The following is a 15837-nucleotide window of genomic DNA, read 5'->3' as shown; positions in this document are numbered from 1 at the left end:
AAGTAAAACTCAAAAGATCATACATTAGTGCACAAGAATTTCTTTTTTAATTTAATATGTAAGACTAGAATCAGTTGTATGGCTCCGGGCACCAGTCAAGTTTACAACCATGTCTGTGAAAACATGGATGCTTCACACACATCTTCTTCCCTGCAGCACAGAAGATCTATACAATCAGCAGAGTTAGATTAGTGTCACCAATTCAGTATCTGACCAAATGTCTCCCCTTTTGTTACTGAGATATGACACTGAGTAATGGCCAGAGAAGTGTTTCTGAAAAACATTATGATTTCACATTGAGGCTGACCTTTGACCTTCTGGATATATCATTACTTCATCATTATATCCTATTAGACCTCTGAGAAATTTTGTCATAGTTCATGAATTCTGAAGTGTTGGCCAAAAAAATGTTTTGTGAGGTCACAGTGACCTCGACCTTTGACCTTTGACCACCAAAATCTAATTAGTTCATTATTGAGTCCATATGGATGTTTGTGCCAAATTTGAATAAATTCCTTGAAGGTGTTCTTGAGATATCATGTTGGCAATAATGAGATGAGGATGGACAACCCAAAAACATAATGCCTCTGGTAACAGCTATTGCCAGCACGGAGGCATAATAAGGGACTGTGATATACTCCGATCAAGAAATGAAAGTGAAAGCAAAAAGTATTGCATGATGCCTTGCTCACTCCTACTTGGTCAATAAAGATGATTCTGATTCTAAAAATCTGAATTAAGTACCATAAATCTAACAGCCATCAGTGTCGACAGTACCACTACACAGCAGAAACATTGCACTGTAGTTTGCTGTATTACCTCTGACCACTCAGACACCTCCCACTGGGGCCCGCAGCTCTGGCCAAGGCAGGCCTTCCTATTGGCTGGTTTGTGAAGGTCATGTGACAGACACAGTGAATCATAGACAGATGAGTCAAGACCAGGCGACAGCATCTTCCAGCAGCGCACAGTACGATACTGAACGCCTTCACCGCAGGTCCGAGAGCACTCACTCCAGCCACTGGTCTCCCATCTGAGAACAAAGTGACAAGAAGGTGAAGCTGGTAACGTCTGACATTTAGTGATAGAGTTTTAGGAATATATGGTGAAGAAAACTGTTTCAGTCACATGTAGAGATGCCATTCCTACTTCTGCCTATGTTTTGAATTTTCTACCTTAGCATTCAATTCTTGTTTGATTCTGTCAGAGCATTTCAAAGCCACTATGTGAAGAAACTTAGTAGTCTATGGTATGTTGTTACATTTAAACCTTTTATCTTAAGGCCCAGACACACCAAACTGACTTCAAAGAACTGGCGGCCAACTGTTGTGTTGTCACACGTCGCCATGTCTCAGCCAAAAAGTTGCACATGCATGCAACGCAAAGACTATAGATGATGGCTAACAAGCGTATGTTCTGCCCCTGCTTGTGAGAAAATAACTCTCCACACCAACAGGTGGCAGTAGACTGTATTTCTGTTATTCAAAAAGGGAAACCAGAAGACATTATCACATTAACAACACAATCCAATGTTGAAAGAACAGAGCGTATTTACTGTGCACCAGTCAACAATAACACAAACCATCAGGAAATGTTTCTGCTAAAGAGCTCAATGGCTAGAAAAAAATAATCTTACATAATGTAACAAGTTTGTGTTGGTCTCACTCCCTCTTGACTTTAGTTCTTTGTTTAATTTCCTCACTTCCAATCCTCTTCTTATGCGCTGAGCTGCACTGCCAGTCAGCTTGATTTTATTCACCTACAGTCTCCGCCATCACTGTTGCCAAAACCAACACCAACGCCAATGTCAATGCCAACGCCAACGCCAATACCAATTCAACATGCAAAACTGTCCAGAAAAGATCAATGGGGTCGACAAGAGGCAATGGTGCAGGACACACTACGCTGAGTAGGGCAACAGACGCTCACTGACGGCCCAATACTGACAGACAGCCAACCATCGGCTTGGTGTCTGTGTCTTTTTTGTTACTACGATTAAGGATTGCCAATGAAAAAAATGCTAATTTAAATCCTACATCAATCCTTGCTGATTCAGCAAAAAAATACTTGATAAAATTTGATAATGATATGATGAAAATTGTAGTTAATAGATTTTACAACAAAATTCCCCAAACTTTGGTTTGTACTGTGACTCATTTTGTTTGGGTTTTCCCTCAGGACTTACTTAATTTAGCTAAAATAGCTATGTTTAAGATCTTAGTAGAATTAAAGACACAGACAAACTGTACTTTTAATTCAGTAGATTAGTTTAACTTAACATATCCAGAGGGTGTCATCTCACTTGAAATGAATTTGCTATGCCAATCTCTAACACAAGAAAATCACAATGGGTTTTAGTCCAACAAACCTGTCAGTCAGTCAGTCAGTCAGTCCGTCAGTTAGTCAGACAGTAAGTCAGTCAGGGCAGTACCTTGGAGGACATTCTTTCCCACTGCAGAACTCATGCGTAGGCTCAGGTCTGGTCAGAGAGTCACAGTAACTGTCATCAACTTCGCTACCATCATATCGGACACAAAGGGCATAGCTAGTGGTGATACCTGCAATACACACAGACACACAGTGTTAACAGTGAAAATACAGATTGCAGACTAAGGCTGGGTATCTTTTAAAAAATTATGACACCAGTATGAATACCAGTACTCTTAAAGTGATACAAATACCAATAGACCACTTCATTTGAAATATCCTTCTGCATTTTACTGTATGCATTTATTTCTATCAGATGCAATGGGCATGTTGTATCGCCATACTTTAAAACGTTTTGGTGACATTTGGCTGAACTGCCCACTCCATCAAATACAACCTGCTCGACTTCATCACACCACAGACTATTTGGGTTGCAATCATGCAGAAGCGGACCAATCTACCACAGAAAAAGATCTATACAATCAGCACAGTTTCAAGGTGGACTACCCAACATTAGTGTCACCAATTCAGTCACTAATCAAGTGTCTCCCCCTCTGTTCCTGAGATATATTATGTTGTTCCTGAGATATATATGATGCTAAGTAATGGCCAGAATTAAGAATATTATGATGGCACAGTGAAGTTGACCTTTGACCTTTTGGATATAAAATGTCATCACGTCATCATTTTATCTTATTAGACATTTTTGAGAAGTTTTGTCATAATTAGCATGAACTCCTCAGTTATGGCCAAAAACATGTTTTGTGAGGCTACAGTGACCTTGACCCGTCACCTTCAACCACCAAATTCTAATCAGTTTATTTTTCAGTGCAAGTGGACATTTGTGCCAAATTTGAAGATCAAGATGTTTTGGAGATATTGCACTAACGAGACTGGGACAGATGCATGGATGGACAACCTGAAAACATAATACTTGGAAATATAATAAATCTGGGTATTGTCATACTGATGTACTTACATGTTGTAAGTGTGTTTACCTGTTGTACAGGTTGAGCTGCAGGGAGCATAAGCTGAAACCTTCCAGCGATACATGTCTGCCAGACTAATATCTGGCTCAAGACCCACATCAAAGTCATTACTAGGGAGAGACAGAGACAGAGACAGACAGGCAGGCATATTTTTGAAACCTGATAGTTTCCTGTTCATTTCATAACAACCCAGTAATGAAACAATTATTACACTGCCAGAAGGAAAAGAACGTAAATTAAGTCATATTAAGAAAATGAGAGAAATGACAAGACCTGCAGGCTAAATATTGTGTGGATACAAGATAACAGGTATGGTATAACTGTGTAGTGAGTTACATCTTATAGCATGCCAGTGCTCTTCAGGCAAATACTGTATCTCTTCCACAGCTGTTGCCTCATACCTCTCTGTGTTGGCTGCCTGGACTGCAGGCACCTGTTGCAGCTGTACCAAGATGGCAGTGTGTGTGTGTGAGTGTGTGCCAGTTTCTGTTTCTGTGTGCGTGATGGAGTGTGTGTCAGTAACCGTGAGCAAGTCTGAGTGTATTTCCAGCTGTGGGTGTGTGTGTATTTCTGTGTCTGTGGCAGACAGCGTTTGCACATGTGTTTCTACTGCTGCATGTAGATCAGTGAGTGTGTGCTCAACAGAGTGTGTGTTTGAGTGTGTGAAGGAGTGTGTGTTAGATTGTGTCTGGTTGTAATGTAAGTCCTCCAGTAGCAGGTAGGAGGCATCTTCTGGCAGGGCTGCAGTATGAACACTCTGACTACCTGTGAGCAGATACAAACAAATGAAAACATCCTAATATGAACTGATGCATACTAGTGAGAAAGATTATTCTAAAAATAATTAAGGCTATTATTTGAGAGATAAGACATTAAGCCAAAGTCAAGGCCAAGCTACAGAACAGCACACTGGAGTTAATGGGGCCTGTTGAGTCTGTATGTTTGAATAGATCATAATGTCTTTCCATTCACTTTATTCCTGTCCTATCCAATCCGTCTGTGTGCAGGACTTCACATACTGAGGCCTATCCCACACCAGTTAGTCATGACGCTGACTCATGATACTACCCCAAAAACCAAGCAAAAGTGTGAGAAGTATTATGAAAAAAAAAATCAGCAAAACAGTTGTATGCCTCTACACACCAGTGAAGTTTCTCTTAGTTTACATTCATACTGTATGTGTGAAAACATGGATGCTTCACACCCAGATCTATACAATCAGTACAGTTTCAAGGTGGACACCCAAGATTAGTGTCATCAATTAGGAATCTAATCAAATATTTCCCCTTCAGTTCCTGAGATATGATGTTGAGTAATGGCCAGAAAAGTGTTTTTTGCAGAACATTATGATGTCACAGTGAAGCTGACCTTTGACCCTTTGGATACAAAATGTCAATGGGGGGGCTCATGAGAATGAGAAACATGTAAGGTCACATTGTCTTTGACCTTTGACCACCAAAATCTAATCAATTCATCCTCGAGTCCAGGTAAACAATAGTGCCAAATTTAAAGAAATTCCCTCTAGGCGTACTTGACATATCATGTTCACAAGAATGAGACAGACAGACATATGGATGGACAGATATACATAGGTACGTAAGGATGGATGGACAAACAACTCGAACACATAATGCCATGGCTGTGGCCGGCTCAGAGGCATAAAAAATTTCACTATCATTACATTTCCCTGTGTATCGTAGCATAAGATTTCAAGTATAAAACCAGAAGACAATGTAGGGCCGGTATCAATGTAGGGCTGAATGATATGAAGAAAATCAAAGATGACAATATTTTTGACCAAATACCGTGATTTTATCAATATTGCTGCAAATATGGTTGATTGGTGCTTTCACAAAATATTTATACAGTGGTTTTTGATGTATAATCCTCAGTACTGTGGATATGACTAAGTGGGTAAAGGCAAATAACAGACCAGTGTGTTAAGTTCAGAAAATTACATCACTTTACTATAATGCAGCCTTTAAAACCAGTAAAAGACAAGATATTACCATATCCAAAATCTAGGATAATATGCGGTCTCATATCACAATATCAATATAATATCTGGTAACCCTCTGTCCATGTATTATTTTCTTTAAGGTATTGAAACACAAAATATAGACAAAATCTTAATTTGTCTTTCCTACCTGGGAAAGGGAGCACTACAGTGTTGTCATCAGCAGTGGATGGCTCATCAATCGAGTTGGAGGAACTTCCTTAATGAACAGAAAAACAAATGTAGAGAAGATGAAACAAATAGATACATACAGTACAGTAATGACACAACGCTACAAGCTTACTGAAAATTTTGGTAATGTAAAGGCTAATATATACTCTGACAGTGTCGGTTAAACAGTCTAAAAGACATTTGTCCCTGGAAGCATGTATGTGTGTGAGTCGGGGGGGTAACAGATGGGACAATATACTGGCCATATTACCTGATCAGCTTATCATATGTATGTTGGCTTAGTAAGTCAACCAGTAAGTAACAAGAAATTGCATTGCACATGCACAAGATATTTTGAGGTCAGTTAGAAACATATATGTCCGTTGTCTATGCAAGAGTTTATTTTTCAACTTTAAAACATCCCACTCAGTTAATATCTTTGTAACACTTTTTGGAAAAAAAGTTTTTTATGAAAACAACAACAACTATATCATTATGAAACTCTCAAATATAGAGTACATGTGTAAAATTGCGTGCCACGAAAAACTACTGGTGGTAGTGGCCGGTAGGCAAGATATATCTTGCTCTGGAAATGGTGGACAGATTGACAAACTGACAATACCATCCTTAGGTCACACTGCCAACAAACAAAAAAGCCTGTTGCATATACAGTCAGGTCCATAATTATTTGGACAATGATACAGTTGTCGTCATTTTGGCTCTGTACACCACCACAATGGGTTTTAAATGAAACAATGAATACCTGCGTAAAGTGCAGACTCTCAGCTTTCATTTAAGGCTTTTTTCAAAAATGTAGTATGAACCGTGTAGGAATTACAACCATTTCTTCACACAGTCCCCCGACTTTAAGGGCTCATAAGTATTTGGACAAACTAACATAATCATCAATTAAACAGTCAGTTTTAATACTTGGTTGCAAATCCTTTACAGTCAATGACTGCCTGAAATGTTGGACACATAGGCATCATCAGATGCTGGGTTTCTTCCCTGGTGATGCTCTGCCAGCCCTTTACTGCAGCCGTCTGCACTTCCTGCTTGTGTTTTGGGTGTTTTGCCCTCAGTTTTGGCTTCAGCAAGAGAAACGCATGTTCAGTTGGATTCAGGTCAGATGATATGACTTGGCCATTGCAAAACATTCCACTTCTTTGCCTTAAAAATGTCTTTGGTTGCTTTTGCAATATGCTTCAGGTCAATGTCCATCTGCACTGTGAAGCATCGTCCAATGAGTTTTGAAGCATTTAGTTGAATCTGAGCAGGTAATGGTGCCCCAAACACTTCAGCTTTCATCCTGCTGCTCTTGTAAGCAAGACAAGACTTCACTAGAATAAATACAGAGGGTTTATCACAAGATGCAAACCATTGGTTAGCCTTAAAAATGGAAGGCCAGATTAGAGTTTGTCAAAAACCATCAAAAAAGCCTGTACAGTTGTGGAACAGCATACTATGGACAGATAAAACAAAGATCAACTACCAGAATGATAGGAAGACAAGAGAAGGAAGAAGGGAAGGAACTGCTCATGATCCAAAGCACACCACCTCATCAGTGAAGCATGGTGGAGGTACTGTTATGTCATGGCCATGTATGGCTGCCAGTGGAACTGGTTCTCTTGTATTTATTGATGATGTGACTGCTTACAAGAGCAGCAGGATGAAAGCTGAAGTGTTTGGGGCACCATTATCTGCTCAGATTCAACCAAATGCTTCAAAACTCATTGGATGATGCTTCACAGTGCAGTTGGACAATGACCTGAAGCATACTGCAAAAGCAACCAAAGACATTTTTAAGGCAAAGAAGTGGAATGTTCTGCAATGGCCAAGTCATATCATCTGACCTGAATCCAATTGAGCATGCGTTTCTCTTGCTGAAGCCAAAACTGAGGGCAAAACACCCAAAACACAAGCAGGAAGTGCAGACGGCTGCAGTAAAGGGCTGGCAGAGCATCACCAGGGAAGAAACCCAGCATCTGATGATGCCTATGTGTCCAACACTTCAGGCAGTCATTGACTGCAAAGGATTTGCAACCAAGTATTAAAACTGACTGTTTAATTGATGATTATGTTAGTTTGTCCAAATACTTATGAGCCCTTAGAGTCGGGGGACTGTGTGAAGAAATGGTTGTAATTCCTACACGGTTCATACTACATTTTTGAAAAAAGCCTTAAATGAAAGCTGAGAGTCTGCACTTTAAGCAGGTATTCATTGTTTCATTTAAAACCCATTGTGGTGGTGTACAGAGCCAAAATGACGACAACTGTATCATTGTCCAAATAATTATGGACCTGACTGTAATTACATCAATCAATGATATGAAACAGAAACAATCTCATTACTGACACTTTACTACTTTATTTTATTGTTTCTCAGCTGTCTAATTAATAGATAAACTATCACTGCACTGCTGGCTATTGGCAGCTCCTATGCACAAATGTGTTATCAATATTAAAAAGTAAAAAGCTCAATTGTTAGAAAACAAATCACTCTCTGACTCACGGTAGCCAGATGGTACTGGAGGTCCCTGCTCCTCCACATCATTATGATTAAATACATGACTGGTGACATCAGCTTCTCTGTAGACCAACATGGCAGCTGGGGGTGGAGGGCTGGGTGTCCTGATCTCCCACACTACTTCCTCCTCCTCTTTGTCTTCTTTCAGCTGGACATCTGATTGGTCATTAGCTCCCAGATGGGTGTTGTAGTGATGGACAGATGTCTCACTCCCTCTGCTATGATTGGTCGCTCTAAGTTGATGCCCTCTGACATCCTGGTTTACCTCTTTATAGGTGAGGTTAAGACGGAGGTGGGAGGGGCCTGTGGTGATGCCTTCTGCAGCAGTGATGTCATGAGATGTGTGAGGGATGGTGTACTCATAGGTGATGTGGGGCAGCTTCCCATTCAGGTTATAGTACTTCATGTCCAAAGAGAAAATCACAATTTAACTACCTCATACCGAATTTAACTCATTCCTTTACTATTGTAAAATGAAACACACATATACCTGTGTGTCCTGTGCGTGCATGTGCGTGCGTGCGTGCGTGTGTGTGTGTGTGTGTGTGTGTGTGCCTGTACTACCATAACATTCAGGCCCTGAAGTGTTGGTCCCTGGGCAATGATATACTCCAGCCCATCAGAGAATACATTGCTTGGACGTCGGTATTTAAACACTGTTCCTGCCACATGGAAGTTTTGAGGATTGTCAAACACAGTGTTTCCATTGAAGAAGAAATGACCAGCTTCATCTGACAGGGCTAGATAGGAGGGGAAACGTCAGGCGGTGGGACTAAGACAGTAATATTCAAAACTGGATCAGAACCCCAAAAAACCCATAGTCAAAATATTAGTCATTTTCAACATGGTGGTACTAAAAATAAAGGGTAACACTTTACTTGAAGGTATCTACATAAGAGTGACATGACACTGTCATAACTATAACATGACACAGTCATGAACCTGTCATGAACATTGTGAACATGTCATGAATGTTTATGACTGCAGTCGTTAAGTGTCATTTGTTTTTTGTAATGACAAGTTGACATTGTTTGGGTTGTCTTGATTATGGCAACTTGACATTAATCAAAGTGACATTACATTATCTCTGTCTCTCTCTCTTTCTGTCTCATTGTGTCATACGGATTACTGTTAATTTATTATGTTGATCTGTTCTGTACGGCATCTATTGCATGTCTGTCCGTCCTGGAAGAGGGATCCCTCCTCAGTTGCTCTTTCTGAGGTTTCTACCGTTTTTTTCCCCTGTTAAAGGTTTTTTTTGGGGGAGTTTTTCCTTATCCGCTGTGAGGGTCCTAAGGACAAAGGGATGCCGTATGCTGTAAAGCCCTGTGAGGCAAATTGTGATTTGTGATATTGGGCTTTATAAATAAAATTGATTGATTGATTGACCAAAAGTTGTCTTTGTCATGACTAGGAATGTCCCGATCCAGCTTTTTCACTTCCAATCCAATACCAATATTACAGCCTTGAGTTTTGGCCGATACCGATACCGATCCGATCCAAGCGCATATTATACATATTCACTTAATTTGTTGTCAGTCATATTAGAAAAGGTTTGATCAAGCGATATTACTCTAACAAGAACAACTTAATCAGGTTAGTTAGAATGATCCACAACAGTTAGTATGAGAAACTGACCCGTTTATTGTTAACAGGGTTAAATAAACAAACTTTAAACTTGAACATTAACATTAAATAAAACATATAGCTGGTTTGCTTTGGCTGCTTTGGCCCCTTAATAAATAGAAAATAAATCAACACAAGAAATCTTTAAAATGTCTAACAATGAAATTAAAATAGCAGCAAGACTCCACACACTTGTGCTTTGGCCCCCTAATAAATAAAAAAAGATTAACACCACAAGACATTGTTGACATTTAACAAACAATGCAGCCTTTCCTTTTCAGTTATTTTATTAGTGTCAGTGCCAGCCTGGTGCACAGTCACACAATATTGTACAACTGTTTAATAAACAAGCAATAGTCCATCCATGGCTCCAATTTCACTAATTGTGCCCAAAACAATGCCATCAGTGCTCTTTACTTAAACAGTAAGAGTGTAAACCAAATAAAAATATCACTCTCAAAAAACCAGAGCAGAAAACAACTAGTCAGCTAACTAAATTGACCGCTACTCTTCCTACCCTCAGTCTGCCATCTGCATGCTGGCCTGGTGGATTGATAGTAAGAGCTGGAGCGGATCACTGGAATGGACTGCTTGAATCGCAGAGTGCTGAGCTGGCCGGAAAACCTTGATCGGACTCGGTGAAAAACTGGATCGGCATTTTTCCATGCAGTCCGATCCAATGCCGATGCACGTTTTTTTGCTAATATTGGCGGCCGATACCGATCCGAATATCGGATCGGGACATCCCTAGGACAAGTTGACATTAAATTTGTTTGGGATGTCCTTATAATGACAACTTAACATTAACCAGGATGACATTACCAGAAGATGTCTTTATGTTAATGTCAAGTTGTCATTATAAGGACATCCCAGGACATCCCAAACAAATTTAATGTCAACTATGACATGTACATGTTTATGGCAAGTTCATGACAGTGTCATGTCATAGGCTAGTTATGACAGTGTCATGTCACCCTTATGTAGATACCTTCAAGTGTTACCAAATAAAGCTACTGGTTCTTGTTTTCAAATCAAAACAATCTATATGCAGTTGGCACAATTAAAAATTCAGACCATGTGTAGCCTTTCTTATTTCATATGGATATATTAAAACACATAAAGCTTTATAATAAAACCCATCCTAGATCAACTGTTACAGTAGGTTTTGCTTTAATTGCTGATTTAAATCTGATGATTTCATACTCAGTTTATTGACCTTAAACAAGTTGTAGGTTCTCACCCAGAATGTTCTCAGTCTTGTGTCTCTCTATGATCTGAATGTCTGAGGCTCCAGCTGGGATGTTGGTAATGAACACATAGCCTGATGAAAAAAACAAACACCTACATCAAACACTAATCATCAGGGACCAGTGTCACAAAACTGTGTGCAAAACAGAACAAAACATAGACATCAACATGGCTAAAATGTAAAATATGCGGCCAATTAGCCTCCTAAATTCAGATACAAAAATATCATGCAAAGTTCTTGCAAGAAGATTAGAAGGCCAGCTTCCTCGGGTGGTGGGAGGGGATCAAAATGGATTTATCCAGGGTAGACAGGGGTTTCACAATGTCAGGCGACTACTTAATATTTTACACAGTCAAAGAGCAGCGAAAGGCACAGTCTTACTTTCACTCGATGCGGAGAAGGCTTTCGACCGCGTCAAGTGGCTTTATCTGTTCAAAGTGCTTATCCGCTTTGGCTTTGGAGATAGATTTTGTAAATGGGTTAGATTGCTTTGTACAGGACTTACTGCAGAAGTCTTAACCAACAATGTGGTCTCTAAACATTTCAATATCTCTAGAAGTTGCCCACAAGGAAGCCCTCTTTCCCCATTACTATTTATTCTTGCAAGAGAACCACTTGCTATAGCAGTTAGGATCAGAACAGATATTTGTGGAATTTGGGAAGGTCATTTGGAACATAAAATAGAGCTTTTTGCCGACGATATAAATTTTATTCCTAAAAAAATTAAATAGTTCCATTCCAGCACTTATAGATCGAGTTGAAACCTTTGGGAAAATATCTGGATACAAAATTAATTACTCAAAATCTTCTATAATGTTACTTAATGAATCAGATAGGATAAATGGCAATGTCCATGTCTCTCCTTTTAACTCTACAGATAATTCACATAATAACAATAATAATAATAATCACATATTTAGGTATAAAAATTGTCCCTGAGGTGAACAAGATTTCTCAAATAAACTATGACCCATTGCTAGAAACTACGACCTCATCTCTAGAACGCTGGACATCATTACCAATATCAATGTTTGGCAGGATAAATACCCTAAAAATGAACATCCTTCCTAAATACCTTTATTTATTCCAAAATATAGATACAATAGAAACCTTTATTGTCATTGTATGCTTGATACAACGAAATTGGAGAAGCAACTCCATATGGTGCAAAAACATATGCAACAGTCAATCCTCCATCCACTATCATCACTTGTACAACATAAACACAAAAGGCTACCAAAGACAACATAAGCAGTAATCAATCCTCCATCCACTCCCCTCACTCATACAAAATAAAACACGAAGGCTACCAGAACATTTCATCCAACATCTTAGATGCACATATAAAAAAACCCATTAAAAAACAAGTCCATATAGGGCAATCACAGCCTGCCTGTGATTCAAGTGCAAGTGCTAGCGTGCAAAACAGCAGTGCAAAACGAGTGCAAAGTGCACCGAGTATTGAGTAGTGTGCAGAGTCAGTGCTATTGAGAGTTCAGTTCAGTGATGGCCTGTGGGAAAAAACTGTTTCTGAATCTGGATGTGTGTGTTTGGATGGATCTGTAGTGTCTGCCTGATGGCAGCAGCTGAAACAAGTAATGTCCAGGGTGTGTGGAGTCTTTTTTAATGTTCGAGGCTCTCTTGACGAAGCGAGAGGTGGCTATGCTGCTGAGGGAGGGCAGTGAGCAGCCGATGATTTTTTCCGCTGTGCGGGTCACTCTCTGCAGAGATTTTTTTCTCTGCTGCTGTGCTGCCTGCCTACCACACTGTTATGTTGTATGTGAGAATGCTTTCAATAGCTGAACGGTAAGTATATCCCCCTACCCCCTCCCTCTTCCTTGTTTACTAGAACTAGAAAATTGTTTACCAACTTTATCTGGCAAAATAAATGTCCAAGATTACGTCTGTCTTTAATATATCTACCATATGATCGAGGAGACCTTCAATGCCCAAACATCCAGTGGTACTACTGGGCAGCTCAACTACGGCCCATCATGTTTTCTCTCCTGAAAACACCCCTGCCTGGATAGACTTGGAATCCTGCTCGGTGAGGCCTAGCTTACCACTTCACTTGTATTTGTATTCAGTGGATCGGAAAAGTCTGAGAAAAAATACAGACAACCCCATTGTACTAAACGTCATTAACATTTGGTTTGATACTTTTTAAACATCAATCTGTCCTGGTCTCGTTTTAGTCCTATTTAGGGTAACGTCAATTTCAAACCAGGGAGAAGCAATCCAGGATTTCGAACATGGGCTGAAAAGGGATTAAGGAAAGTGCAAGATATGTACAGAAAAGATGACGCATTTATCAATCAATCAATCAATCAAACTTTATTTGTATAGCACTTTTCATACATTAAAAATGCAGCACAAAGTGCTTCACAGAATAAAAACAAACAAAAATAATACATACATATTGAAAACCCGCCCCTCCCACCCCCACATATAAACACACACACACACACACACACACACACACACACACACACACAGTCAATATAGTCAATAACATGGCTGGGCACTGAGGAACCAGGTGAGGAAAGAACCACCTATGGGGAGCCATCCACACTGAGAGGCGCTATAGCTCACGGCCACAGGGAGTGCCGCCACAGAGACCACCCCGACCCAGACAGACCGGGGTGGACTCCACACATGGTGTGGAGATTAGGAAAAATTAAAGAGATTAAAGAAGAGTTAAAGATTAAAATAATATTAATAATAATAAATAAATAAATAAATAAATGAAGATTTAGAAACTAAAATGCATAAAGATTTAAAAATAAATCATTTAAAAGCATTAGAAAGTAAAAAGAACATATAATAGAAAAATTAAAAGAGTAAAAGAAATCAGTTAAAAGCTAAATTAAAAAGGTGAGTCTTGAGCCTCCTTTTAAAAACATCAACAATCTCTGCAGTCCTGATGCTCTCTGGCAGGCTGTTCCATAAGTGAGGGCCATAATGGCTGAATGCAGCCTCCCCGTGGGTTTTTGTTCTAACTCTTGGAACAATTAAAAGGCTGGTGCCGGAGGACCTCAGGATCCGCGAGGGTTGATATGATAAAAGCAGGTCAGATAAATAAGATGGCCCAAGGCCATTAAGACATTTAAAAACTAATAAAAGAACCTTAAAATCGATCCTGAAACACACGGGGAGCCAATGCAGCGATTGTAAAACTGGTGAAATGTGCTCCCACCCTCTGGTCCTCGTCAGCACTCGTGCGGCTGAGTTTTGGAGTAGCTGCAGGTTAGAGATGGTCTTTTTGGGAAGACCAGACAGCAGGGCATTACAGTAATCTAAACGACAAGAGATAAAAGCATGCATCAGCACCTCCATGTTAGCCTGAGAGAGAAACGGGCGGACTCTGGCTATATTCTTAAGATGATAAAAACCTGCCTTTGTTACATTTTTGATGTGTGGAATAAAACTAAGCTGAGAGTCAAAAATGACACCCAAGTTCTTTACACATTGTGAAGGTTTAAAATCTTGTAGTTTTGGTAAAAGTTTCTCTCTCTGGCCTTCAGGACCAATAATTAAAACCTCTGTTTTGTCCTGGTTGAGCTGTAGGAAATTCACTGCCATCCATGACTTGATATCTAAAATGCAGTTAAAAAGGGTATCAATTGGCCCTGTGTCATCAGGAGACACGGTGATGTACAGCTGTGTGTCATCTGCGTAACTGTGGAAGCTGATGCCGTGCCTCCTGATGACGTCCCCAAGGGGAAGCATGTATAGATTAAAAAGAATTGGACCTAAAATTGACCCTTGGGGCACCCCACACCTAATTTCATGCGTTCTGGAGGAACATGTATCCATACTTACAAAAAAACAACGATCTGTGAGATAAGAGCTGAACCAGTTAAAAACAGTACCAGAGAGGCCCACCAGGTTTCTGAGTCTGTTTAATAAAATGTGGTGATCTACTGTATCAAAGGTGGCGCTTAGATCCAGTAGTACTAAGACTGTGAGTTTTTGTGAATCAACATTCAACCTGATATCATTTAAAATGTTTAAAAGGGCTGTCTCGGTACTGTGGTTCATCCTAAAACCAGATTGATATTTCTCTAAAATACTGTTTCTTTTTAAAAAATCATTTACTTGGTTAAAAACCAGTTTTTCTAAAATCTTACTTAAAAACGGTAAGTTGGATACAGGTCGGTAATTATTAAAAATGTTGGGATCTAAATTACTCTTCTTCAGAAGGGGCTTCACCACCGCCGTTTTGAAGGCAGCGGGGAAGACACCCGTCTGAAGAGAGTAATTCACTATATTTAAAATCTGTTCCTCAAAGAATCCATAAAATGTCTTTAAAAGTGATGTGGGAATTGGAGTGATGTGGGAATCGGAGTGATGTGGGGATCGAATTTATGTCCTTTACAGAAATATTAACCAAATATAACATTCCAAAAATGCATTTCTTTAAATACCTTCAAATTAGGAATTTTATATCGTCATCTCAAAACCATTCATTGGACATACCTATTATTTCCTCATTAGAGAAAGTAATTATAGGACATTGTTATGATAAAGGTTTAATTTCACTCCTGTATGATTTGCTCATATCCGGGTCTGATGAATCTTCAAAACCTAAACTGAGACTGTAGATGGAAAATATAGATGATGAAATATCACTACAAGACTGGAAAGGGGCATGTATGTATCCAAGTTTAATGATAACATCCCTGATACATGTATCAAGTGCAATGAAGTAAGAGGAAAATTGTACCATATGGGAATGTGTGAAAGTGAAATCCTTCTGGCAAGATGTTATTAATATGATCGATCAGATGTTAGCTAAGAAGTTACCAATGGACCCCAAGCTTTTCCTTCTGGGTATATATCCAACCAATCT

General features: G+C 39.5%; 1 protein-coding gene across 3 annotated transcripts in view; it reads right to left on the bottom strand.

Annotated features, from left to right (window-relative positions):
• Window positions 1–15837, bottom strand: part of LOC117271887 (ADAMTS-like protein 2) — a 79530-nt gene that overhangs the window by 11020 nt on the left and 52673 nt on the right. For all 3 annotated transcript variants that reach the window (XM_033650414.2, XM_033650413.2, XM_033650412.2), the window contains exons 8-15: window positions 10977–11057; window positions 8675–8850; window positions 8096–8510; window positions 5564–5632; window positions 3818–4181; window positions 3426–3526; window positions 2432–2558; window positions 820–1033 (exon numbers count right to left, since the gene is read on the bottom strand). In XM_033650414.2, coding sequence (XP_033506305.2) covers window positions 820–1033; window positions 2432–2558; window positions 3426–3526; window positions 3818–4181; window positions 5564–5632; window positions 8096–8510; window positions 8675–8850; window positions 10977–11057 — 1547 coding nt within the window. The remainder of the gene's footprint in view (window positions 1–819; window positions 1034–2431; window positions 2559–3425; window positions 3527–3817; window positions 4182–5563; window positions 5633–8095; window positions 8511–8674; window positions 8851–10976; window positions 11058–15837) is intronic.

This window comes from Epinephelus lanceolatus, chromosome 12, assembly GCF_041903045.1.
Source record: "Epinephelus lanceolatus isolate andai-2023 chromosome 12, ASM4190304v1, whole genome shotgun sequence".
Taxonomy (NCBI): Eukaryota; Metazoa; Chordata; class Actinopteri; order Perciformes; family Serranidae; genus Epinephelus; species Epinephelus lanceolatus.
This window is presented reverse-complemented; position numbering and strand designations above follow the sequence as displayed.